This window comes from Aulonocara stuartgranti (assembly GCF_965226115.1).
Source record: "Aulonocara stuartgranti genome assembly, chromosome: 5".
Taxonomy (NCBI): Eukaryota; Metazoa; Chordata; class Actinopteri; order Cichliformes; family Cichlidae; genus Aulonocara; species Aulonocara stuartgranti.
In genome coordinates, this window is record NC_138943.1 from 14364521 (window position 1) to 14376839 (window position 12319).

Here is a 12319-nt window from a genome sequence, read left to right on the forward strand (position 1 = left end):
ATGACCGCTTGTTGCCTGTCTCAAAGAAAATACTTGACATCAATATGCTACAATCCTGTTACCCTAAAGAAACGTAATTCGTGTCTTATGCGTCCGCTGACATAATTGAAGAAAACGGGTATGTTTGCTCTGTTATATCGCTGTGTACATAACAGTATCACCAGAGTCCCAAAACAGTTTAAAACTTATGAAAAGTCAGCTAGCCGGTAGCTACATGGAGCAACATCTAGCTAGCTAGGAAGTAGGTAACCTTGGTGGAAAAGTACTCTTGATATATTTAAAATTATATCCAGACATTTTTTTGAACCGAATCTGTGACAAAGTGCAGTGCTCGTGAGGTCCTGCACCCACCGGGAACGAGTTTGACTTATTATTGGCAGACTAAGCTCTCACTGTGCCTGAATTGCCTTTGAAAGCGTGCCTATAACCACTACTACTAAGCAGGATTTCTGGGAGGTTTAAAAGTTATCTGAAGAAGCTCCATATTACTAGATGGTCTGTCTTCTACAACAGCACACCCCCTGCGGACTGCCTTATGCAAGATGCCACAAATCTTATAAAGCTGACAGTTAATCAAATTAAATTGTTTTCCCTTTATTCTCCCAGGTGCCTGTTCCAGTGTTGGCTGCTGTGACGGTCAATCTCTGACTATTCTTAACCTGTACTGCTGCTGCTCTGCTCAATGAGGTACTGGTGTGAGCATTGTATCTGTATTTGTGATTGTAAATATAACTGGTTAATGTTATCTTTACTCTGTCAGGTACAGAGGTGCTCAGATCTATCTCTGGGTTCATGGCTCATGCTGTCTGTCCCGCTACTCACTGCCTGGCAAACTCACTCAGGTACGAACCTACAGTGCTCTCCATCAGCCTGGTTCATCACCATCACCACCTCCAAACAAGCCTTCCCCTTCTGAAGGGAAAAAAGGATCAGAGCTTCTGAAGGAGCGTGCCTTGACTGTCTTACAGGTACAAAAAGGATCTTCTTCTTACGGTAACAACAGAACTTCAAAACACAATGAAACAAATTTGAACACTGTCATCCTTTTTCTCTCTTCTCTTATCTTTAAGCATGCAGGTGAGTTTGGGCGGCAGTGGAGTCAGAGGTCGGCTCAAGCAGCCACTGCCACAGTAAACCACTGGTGGGAGAAGTACGAGGAGTTTGTGGGGCTGAATGAGGTCCGCGAGGCTCAGACAAAGGTCACTGAGGTCAGTAAAAACACGGCGTCCAAGTTTAGTCTGTGCCGACATGACTTAGTGGATAATGAATAAGGAATGTCAGGTGCTTGTTATACAGTTCTCTGACAGATCTTTGTATTTTCCAGGCTGAGGCAGCATTCATGGTGGCCAGAGGGATAGTTCGTGAGGCTCATGCTAGCCTGGAGGCTCAGCAGGGCAGGCTGAAGGAGATCAGAGACCGACTGGACAGAGTCTCAAGGGAGGAGCCACACTACCTGGAACTGGCCACAATGGAGCACAAACTCCTACAAGTGAGCTGAAGCTATTAAAATACACAAAACCCATGTCCTTGAGTCATTAAAAATTAAATGTCTTAAATTTCATGTCGCTTTTGTTGTAATTTGTTTTTCAGATGGTTTGTTTAAAACAAACCAAAATCTCACAGACAGTCGAAAAACCACAGAGATTCACTTTACTGCCATGAGTGACAAGAAATAAAATTAAATACCGTACTGCAGGTATCACTGGTTTGTTGGAGACTATTAAGCATGGATTTAAAAACAAATTTTTTATTTATTTTTAATTGAGGTCAAGACTTCCATAACAACACGTGGTCCATCAACTGTTGGTTTAGGTTTTATAGTTGGTTTGAGGTCAGTAGTGGAAGTGGAAGTGCTTTTATTTTGAGTTAACCACAGTTCACATTATACAATCATACATCATTAATCTCCTAAGACCTGAACTTTTCCATGGCATGCATTTTTAATTACTCTTTGATATTTGGGCGTATTGGGACCCAATGAATGTAAGAACAAAGAATTACCAGGTTTTTATTTTTATTTTTTTACCTGATTTTGGTTTCTAACATTCGTTAGACATTCGTTTAAAGTTTCTATAGTTTCCTCGTAAGTGGATATCAGGCCCTTGTAGAGCAAAATTGAGTATTTTGGTCTAAATAACCCAAAGTGTGATGTCCACATATGTGGACGCCAGGTCCTAGGAGGTTAATGATGTCTGATAAGAAGATTGAATTGAACCCCACCTCTCTGTCACTGCAGGAGGAGCGCCGCCTCCGGACAGCGTACGAGAACGCAGAGGGTTCAGAGAGGGAGAAGTTTTCTTTATTCTCTGCGGCCGTTAGAGGAAGCCACGAGAAGGAGAGGACGAGAGCAGAACGCACCAAGAACTGGTCCATCATTGGCTCGGTGCTCGGAGCCCTGATCGGAGTCATGGGGTCAACATATGTGAACCGAGTCCGCCTGCAGGTGAGGAGGGGTGCTACACTAGGGGACCTCATTCAGTGCACCGATTCTTTTTTTTTTTATTTCTTTTTTTTTTTTTTTACCTGAAGCAACTGCGCTGGCACTGTTCCAACACCCTCCCCTAAACTCTAGGTCTTACTAAACACTAACAACAATGTGAAGCTTTGTACCTGTTTTTGAAAAGTGTCTCATATTTTTTTATTAATGTTTTTAGCTTTACTGTTATAAATGCCAACAAGAAATAAGAAAATGAAAAAGATGAATGAGAACAGTTGACAAGCGTTGTTGAAACTGCGAGTGAAATGGAGTAAGTGGTGGACTTTCTCAGGAACTATACCCATACCCAATAGCACTGTAGTTCCTGTTTCTGGAAGGTTTGCTATGCAAAACCTACTGCCATGTTCCTTTAAGAGAGCCTTCATGAGGCCAATTTTGGACTTAAAAACAGGTTAAGTTAGAAAAATGACTGGACTAGCCTCCTTAATGTAGATTTTTCCTTTAATATGTCACCCATCTGTAATTAACACTTGCCTTTATCTGATCCTCACCAAGACAGCAGTTATTTCAGCTCATATACGTTCTCTTTTCTCCTCTGCAGGAGCTGAAGAATCTGCTGCTGGAGGCCCAGAAAGGTCCAGAGAGCCTGCAGGAAGCGCTGAAAATCCAGGCTGGAAACCATCGCTCCCAGCAGGACGAGCTCCGAACGCTCATTGACAGTCTCAGAGTTGCTCTGAGTGAAACCTTCACACAGAGGAGAGCTGTTCGCCAGGACAAAGAAGGCACAGCCCCACACTCGCCCTCTGTGTCTGTTTCAGCCTTAAAAGATCTCCACACTGGAAGCAAAAGGACCGAGTCCCTCTTAGAGTCCCTGCCACCAAAACTGGGACAACTGGAACGAGGGCTTGGGAAAGTTGAAAGTGAAGTGTCAACCGTGAGGAAGCTGCTGGAGACCAAACCACAGCTTCAGACACAAGCTGGTCAGCTGCTACATGAGAGACCAGAGAGAGCTGAGTCTGAGGCAGTGGTGAGGAGTCTGGAGGAGACTCAGAGGACTCTGGGAGAACAAATCAGGACCACCAATCTTTATAATGCAGTGTTTGCCTACACCGCCACTGCCATCACCATCTCTGCTGTCTACCTGCTGCTCAGAGGAACTGGTTAGATACGATACCTCCAGTTTGAATATGTAAATGTACGGGAACACTATCGGGCACTGGGACTAATAATCTGAACAAATGAGTGCAAATTACAAACCGCAGTGAACTCGGTTTATCTAATAAACTGGCTGCAGGTGTTGATTTGGGTTTATTATCTACCTCTGCTGCTTACTGCACTAATGAGGCTGAGGACTTATTTTAACTGCTTCTAAATATTTAAAATTCACTGATCTCAAGCTGGCAGATAAACTAAATGTTGGTGAATGTCACGTTTAGCAGCTTAGAAGAGAATCCCACATTACAACAACTAAAAATGATGTTTGTTGTCTAAACTGAACAAACCGCTGAATCAGACTTCTCAACAAATATCCACAAGAAACTTGAGTCTGGGTTATTATAGTTTAGCATTATAGGTTTAAATAAAAGAATAATAAGTAAAAGGTAGACTTCTGAAGGAAAAAAATTAACTGGTGTGATATTCTGTACTTTTACAGATACAAAACTATAGTAAGTCTGACTCAAGTTCTCCAGCACATTGTTTAGGTGAGTTGGGTTGATTGATTAGCTGATACAGACAAATTCATGGGGCCTTATTATTCCTGCTTCTTACCCATGTTCATTCTCTCGTGTCTTTTGCTGCTAAGTTTTCCACTACTTTTAAAAGCTGGTCTCTAAATGTCTCTGTGTGGTCTTTGGTACTAAGGAGGTCAATACACTTGAGAGCTTTCTCCTCTGAAATCAGCTGCCTGCTGTAGCTGAAAATAATGCTACAACGGCAGTAAGAGTGGACCACAAAGACAGAGTTAGATAAAAAATCTTTATCAATTATGATAACTTCAAGGCTGGTATTGACAAACCTTTTGTGGTGCATATATCCTATGTACTTATCTTTCCATTATACTTTAATTATAAATCAGAAAACACTGCCAAAATGCATCTTACCGTGCAAGAGTTCAGATTTTCTGTACTTTGTGAGAAGGCGGCATACAGAGAACAAAGTAGTAGCTCAAAAATAATAAAATCAAGACTTGTAGATGTCAACACCGTCAAACAGAAGTAGAAATGGGACATAATCAGATGTGGGGCCAGGTGGTTGCAGTGCCATGTGAGTTTTCAGCGTCTTGATTCAGCCTTATACTCGTCAGCCTTGGATGTAGTTAGTTGACCAGCTGAACCTCAGAGGGACCACATCACAGGTCATGATTGCACCACTGGCATTCACCTCCAAGCTAAAGCAGGACGGAAAACTGAAGGGAGCTGAAATTTTAGTATGTAAGGAAAGACATGTTCATTTTGATTTAGATCTGAAAACCTGTATCTTTGATTTCACGGGACATAATATTGTGTTTAAGATGAGGATAAATATAGAAACGAACAATAATGAGAACTGTGTTTTCATTAACATGAGAAAAGTCACTGAGATGGACTTCAAAATATATTTTGTTCTTTAGATAAAACTAAATATTTACCTGAGAACAACCACACCTATGCACTGCAGTGTAACACCCTCTTAACCCTCTCCAGTACTTGAACCCGTGTGCCGTCATGTTGGTGTCGGGCTGTTATGTAGCTGATTATTTGTGCTGAAATGAGCGATGATCCTTGTTTATTAAACATCCATATGAAGAAACTGCTGTTGCAGAGAGTGATTTGCAGGCTAATACTGAATGTCTGTCTTCCTTTGTTTACCTGAACAACTCGTGAAAGAAAAACTGTCTTTAAATGGCTCTTATGTCTGAATAATAACACTAAATACAAATATATTCAGTTTGTTATCATTCATCACAGCAAACATAGAAATTCTTTATGAAGAAAGATATTTTATACACACAAAAAGCCTAAGTTATACATCTGTCGCAGATCAGCTTTTAGAACTGAAACAAAACTTTCAGGCTTAATGTGTAATGCCCTCTGTCACCAGTAGGGGGCAGCCGCTTAACACTGATGGAGCACGCTGCTCTCAACTTTCTCCGGTCTGCTGAACAAGTCGGAAAGGCCGCTATTACGCTGCTTTTTATCGCTGCACAGCATATTGTGCTCATTCAAGGAAGGGGACGCTTATCCTGAATGACCTTATAGTCCTTAAAGACAACCTGCTATGCTCATTACCAGCTCTATATTTTTATTATTGGCCTTTGCACGAGTCACAGTTCAAAATAAAACTTTTTTATTGGTCTGAATTTATTCTAACAGTGTTGCTTCTGGTGACTTTAACTGCTGAAGCATTGTTCATGAAATCTTCACGGACAAAAAAAACAAAGTTTGTTTTTTCCCAGTCTTGTTTGGAAGAACTGGTTTGTGCGCATTATCTTTCTCTTTTAAAAATGAAAGCGACTGTGAGTAAATCCTTGTAGCTAAAGCATGTCACGTGTTGTGGAAACAAGGAAAGTTTGCATGTTCACGCGTCCAAATTTGGCGCGTCTCTTTGTAAATCTACTGCAGCAGGTGTTGGTCTTTATTTAGAACAAGGACACACACTCATTTTTATTAACTGATTAATGTTGATGGTGATTTGGAAAATAAACTTGTTCTTTAAGCTCTTTGAAGCTCAATAAATATTTTGGGCTGAAAAGGATTAAAATTTTAATCATGGCAAAGACTTTTGGCTTAGAAACAAAGTATTCTGTCCGATTGGCCTCCCTGCTGCTGCGGAGCCTGGGACGGTCTGCTTGCCTCCACCCCGGGGCGAAGGGTAACATCTCTTGGGTCTGGGTTCTGTTTCCCCCTCTGGGGGCAAGGGTACCTGGACCCGGGGTATAGAGTATGTTTTGGGAGTGTGATTGTGTGTACATGTCCATTTATGTCAGTCCTTACGTTGGGTGAGTGCTGAGTGTTTGTATATGTGTGCATGAGGGTGGGAATGCATGTTTGTGTCTGTGTGTGCCTGTTTGTCTGTGTCTATATGTCAGGTCAGGTCTTAGACTCCACCTCTCTGGGAACTCCCAGGCCCTCCAAGGCCCATCTCCCCTCAGCACACTCCCTGCCGGTGACTGATGCCCTCAGGGGTCGGTGCATTGGTGGTTCTTGGTGTCCGGGGCTGGGCACTCAGGTATGTACCAGCTCACTCCCGGTGGCTACCTGGCGGGGCCTGGTGCCTGTTGCTCGGTCAGGCCTCCTCCGGGGTGCGGGGGGCCCTCGGGCCTCCGGCCTCTGGGCCTGCGGCTCGGTTCATTCTGGCACAGCTGGCTGCCGGCAGAGCCGGCGGGTACGCCGGTGCAGCCCCCTCTAGCTTCTGCTCGGTGGCTACTGGGTGACGCCTCGTCTGGGGATCCTCAGCCCTTCCCATGAGGGTGGCACGGATGCCCCTCCGGTGGTCCTCCTTGGGCTCTCGTACTCTGAGGCCTCTGGATGTCTGGGGCCTGGATCTCCTCCATGCCTGCTTCATGCCCTAGGGGACAGGGCTATGGCTCTCTACATCCTCTTGCAGACCATTACATGTGGAAACCATTTGAATACAAGCGCGCTGATCCACACAGGTGTGCACACGGGTGTTCACTGCTCGTAGATTTAAATTACACCTTTCTTGGCTGCTACTTCAAAGCACATTGTGCGCTGTCTGTCCTGCGTGCTGCACAACAACATTGAATTTTTAGTATTTACTGCTGTTTACACTTAGCTAGATTAATGTGATGGTGTTGTGTTTAGTATATTGCTTTGGGGTTTTTTTTTTTTGCTTGTTTTCTATTCTTCTTCTCTCAACAGGTGATCCAGGAGATTTTTTTTCTCCCCTCCTTTCTCACTGTCCCTCTCCCCTTCTGTTTTTCTTTTCCTTCCTCTTTCTTTCTCCCTTTCCTATCCCTCACTCATGTCTGTCCCGTCTGTAACATTTGAAAATAAAATATAATAAATAATAAAAACAAAGGTCGATCAAATGGACCAATACGGCAATGCCACGATGATCCATTCGGCAAAATAAATCCATTGGGTATCCTTGTTGGTCTTCAGACAACAATTCTGAGGCTAAAGAACCAAATGGGACAGGCAAAGAAAAAAGAAAAGAAACAAAGTATTCATGGAGTGAGCTCATCAGACCTCTGACTGGGGCTACATTAGCTGCTTCTTGCACAACAAACTGAATCCCAGAGAGAAATGAAGACATTTGAGCATGGTGGGAAACACAGGTGCTGAGGAAGAAGAATGAGTCAAACAAAAACAAAGCATTCCTCCTTAGAGGAAAGAGAGTCAGCGCTTAAAACTCAGTGCATGTTGGGTCATCTGTTAAGACGCAAAGATCTCAGTAAAATTTGAAATTGCAGTGTTGCAGAAGCAAATTGAATCGTATCACAAAAACACCACAAAATAAAGATGAGATGCATAAAGAAGTGTGATGCTCACTTTGTAAGGAGAACGTCTATAGTGTTTGACCTTTTCCCTTCTTGTTCCTGACTTCATGCCGAAAAAGGTCCCAAAGACTCACATCCAAGCATCTCGGTGCTGTTCTCGTGACTGAAAGTCTCTCAACAGCAAACATATTGTATGCTTGACTTTATTCCTTGAAACTATGCCATCACAAGTTTCTCTCAAGGCAGCAGCAGCCTCATGATGAGTTTACATCCTTCTGTCTTCTAGAAATGGCTTCATGGAACATGCTGAAAAGTGGGAACACCGCCGTGTTTGTGCTGTTGTTCTATTTTGGGGAATTTTAAATAGAATTGTCTGAATAATAACATGACTTCCTGTGAAGTACTGGCCATCTCAGAAATATGTGCTTCAGTTTGTCCACCTGTTATTTAGCACTAATTAGCAGTTATTTGTGTCTGTACATTTTACCTGTGCAGCTCATCGACCAGCTAACCAGGCTTACAGAGTGTCATCTTGTCATACAACAACAAAAACAACACAAGTCCAGAGACCAGCCTGTAAAACAGCCTATGGATACGTTTCAGATTGACAGTTTGGCAAAAATGGTTGGCGTATTCCTATCTTCAGAATGAGGAATACTCATAATTTTGATGCTGGAATTGAAGCTAAAGTGTCGACCCTTCCTGAACTATTTTAGGTCATTATAATCTCATGATAGTGCGACCTCACTCCTCGTCCTCCCACCTTTCTGCTATATCTTTTCATTAATTCAGTTCTTTATTTCTCTGTTATTATTTATTTCTTCACCTGATTTTGAAATTAAAACCAAAGCACAGTAAGAGGGGGGAAATGTAAACCTGTCAGTATGTAAATATATCAAACTGAGCATGAAAGAGTGAGAATGCAAGTAAAACAATAAACAGAGAGGAGGACGAAGAGGAACAGAGACAGTGAAGGGCTCCGAATAATGTGAGGGGGAGGGAAAAGTCTAGTAACGTGCCTCCTCACATGACAGCGGTATCCAGGTCACGCACTTCAGCCACTCTGTGTGAGAGAGAGAAAACTCACAATCTGTTCTTTATTGATGAAACGATTTCACTGCACTGTCCTCTGAACTGCAGCGAGTCACACTCAAAGAAGGAGCACAAACCATTTTACTCACAGTTTGTGAGCTCAGGCTTTCAGTGTCGTCGCTTTGAGCCTACATTAAATACATTTAGAAGATTTTTGTCAAGTGCATTAAACGATAATGCTACAATTTGAAGGGTTGCTCTTTGTGACAGCACGCAATGACAGAAACCAGCAGCATTTCAGCAAGACTCTGAACCGCACGGCTCACCTTAAAGAAACTCAAAGCAAAATCAGTTGAAAGTCAAATCTCCCATTTCTCCTAAAAACTACCTAAATGCCACATCAACTGTTTGAATTAGTTTCAGCAAAAACACTCTTCAGGTTCAGACTGCAGGGAAATTTGTATTTAAATTCAACGAGGAAGATCAATTTTCTCTCGTCTCTGTTCCTTTTCATGGCTGAGCTATTTGTGCTGCTCTAATCTCTGTTTTCCTACAGTGTCGAAATAGTCTCATTCAAAATTTTGCATCACTGCATTTATCCAATAATCTGTCTGCCTGAATTCTTCAAATTTTCTTTAAATTCACTATGATCTGTCCCTTTCCCTCTCGGTACAGCAGTCCTACAGCCTCTCTCCTATCATTCTCCACTTTTGTTAGGCTCATTTCCATCCATTCAAAATCAGGTGAAGATAAAAAGAATGATGAAAACCCTCAACCTTGTCAAAAAAGCCAATAAAAAGGTCACCTGTCACTTTGCCTTGTGCATGAGATACAGAGGAAACCCAGACACAGGAAACCAGCAAAGACGTTTCCACTGCAGATTACTGCTATAGATTACTACTAGCCCCACTACTACTACTACTACTACTACTACTACTACTACTACTAATAGTAATAATAATAACAATAATAATAATAATAATAATAATAATAATGATGATGATGATTATGATGATGATAACTTCCCTTACAATATAAGGTGACTGTTGTCATGATTGGGTGCTATGTACATAAAAAAGAATTGAACTGCCTTTAATTCAGCTCCTGGCATCCTTTGACACTGCTTTGATCCTACCCTTGGACGTGGAGAGGTTAGAATAGAAGACACTGATTCTGTGGTCAGGTCAGAATAAGGATCATCAAAGATTCATTAAACACAAAATGATGATGTTTGTAAATCCGTATTAATGGTATTAAGTTGTGCGTGGATACATGTTGCATGTGCAAAAGCAAATTAAAATGAAATCTCAGATAAACTGGGTGACAGTGGTGGGACACCACAGAGACGGTCACAGGAGTGGAGCAGAGCGGGAGCAGGGCCAAAGCCATGGAAGGAGGGATTCAAATAGCCCTGCAGAGCACTGACCCGGTCTTCTGCAATTCCTGTAATCTCAACACTTAACACACACACATACACAAACAGCAACCCTGCAAAAAGACACCACAAATCCAAGCTGCTACTTCCAGACTTACAAAAATGAAATCTTTTAGAAATGATCAGTTTGTATCACAATTTTTTTTTGCTGATTTTACAATTAGCAAAAAATTTAGGCCATCAATTTATAATTTTTTTTTCATTTCCACTTTGTTGTGTCAACAAACACTGCACAGCCAATGTTAATGCAGCATTAGTGTGGACACTACACAAAAAATTCCCCCAAACCAGCTCTAGCTGTATCAGAGAAAATGCACACTGTGCAACTGCAATAAAAGTCAGTGAGATGATTTAAAACAGCTTGAAAAGCTCTCTTTGCCGTTTTATCACTTAAGGAACATGATGGAAAAGTTTTACTGCTGTTTGAGTGTAAAAACTTTGACCTCAATTGCTTTAGAGATAAAAACAAAACGACTTGTTCATAGCATAGTTCACTGTGGAAAAGTTTGAAAACCTCTGACTATAAACACAAACAGCACGTAGCATCTATTAAAAAATGATTAATTAGCGTATTTATCTTGATTATTGCATTGTCCTCTTTTTTTCTAGTGTGTTTTATTCTAGTGGGGGGGGGGGGGGGGGTCAAGGTTATTATAGTCATAATATGTAATAAAAACAAAACAATTTAAGTCACCTTAAAGAAGAAAAACTAGACTTGAATTCAAATTAACTGAAAAGATATTTTCTAATCGAAAGCTAAAAAACCTACATGAGGTGTAACACCCTGATTAGCAGGCACATGTGGGCTAAGTTATGAGCAGGCAGATGTTTGGTGAATGCTCTTTAGAGCAACATCTAGTCCACCAGGCTTGACGTGGGCGTCAGCAGGTTGTTTTGTGGTCCTGAAGAGCCCAAAATGGGACACATCAGACATGTCGGTGAACCTCGCTGAGCTGCAGCAGACACACACACACTGACTCAGCAACTTCAATGAAGGACAAATTTGACTCGTAGGGAAATGCAGATGTGGGCTACATTTGGCCCACTGACACATGTGCAAAGTCACATGTTTCTATCAAATGCACCTCTTAAACTTACAGACGCCGTTTTTGTTGACATACTTTAGATACGGTTTATGAACAATAACTGAACCAAGTACATGAAAACCGGTAGAAATACAAAACTGCTGATATTTTGTTACCTTTATGTTTGTAATACTGTTGTTAAGTGTGTCTCATCAACAGCATGAGACACACTCATCCTGTTAATTGCTGTGATTTTTACTGCAGGATGTAACTCCTGTTCTTTCAATATATATCTGATAAAGAGAAGTGTTTGTGGGAAGCTATTAATGTTAGCATTATGCAAGCACAGTGTTTACACACAGTGATTGCACTATAATTAACAATCACACTGTAAATTAATTAAAAAATACCTAGAAGGTAAAGCAGAGTGTTATGAAACTCACCTACACAACAAACAAGTTCGACCAGTCTATCCTTAAAATGACGCTGTGCAGACTTAGAGAGGTTATACAACCAGCTCTTAGAAATCACCACCAACGTTTTTTAAAAAGTTTCTGAAAATGAAAAAAAGGATTTTCACACGCTGGATGAACAAAACATCTGGTCTAACCTGCATTTTAAACCTGTCGTGCCCTGTGAGAAGAGCAGACACTGTGTCAAAGGGAAAGTAAGTAAAAGGTATTCAGTAGTAATAAAAACATTTCCAGCATGTATGCAAATAAAAGATTTTTCATCAGTCATATAAATTCTTGTGTAAGCCAGAGGCACAGACTGATGCACGGGTATCCTCTAGCACAGTATCTTCAGGTTTAACCCCTGGGTTGTTGCAAAGATCCTTTCTTTCTTACAGAGATAATAAAGATTTTGCAGAGCAGCTTTATTTCTTTATTATTTTCCTCTTTGTTGCTGACAATTATTGTTCAGTATAAGCCTTTTGTATAGAGACA

General features: G+C 41.4%; 1 protein-coding gene across 3 annotated transcripts; it reads left to right on the top strand.

Annotated features, from left to right (window-relative positions):
* Nucleotides 1-13: 13 nt before the first annotated feature.
* Nucleotides 14-3738, top strand: ccdc51 (coiled-coil domain containing 51). 3 transcript variants are annotated; one of them, XM_082533926.1, is made up of 7 exons: nucleotides 14-118; nucleotides 607-687; nucleotides 761-968; nucleotides 1071-1208; nucleotides 1325-1489; nucleotides 2237-2443; nucleotides 3039-3738. In XM_082533926.1, exons 2-7 carry the CDS (start codon nucleotides 683-685, stop codon nucleotides 3600-3602), a joined length of 1287 nt encoding a protein of 428 aa, XP_082390052.1. In that variant the 5' UTR covers nucleotides 14-118; nucleotides 607-682; the 3' UTR covers nucleotides 3603-3738. The 3 variants fall into 3 exon arrangements, with proteins under 3 accessions (XP_082390052.1, XP_082390054.1, XP_082390053.1); XM_082533928.1 differs by having other exon boundaries at nucleotides 767-968; XM_082533927.1 differs by lacking the exon at nucleotides 14-118 and adding an exon at nucleotides 410-495.
* The last annotated feature ends 8581 nt before the right edge of the window (nucleotides 3739-12319 follow it).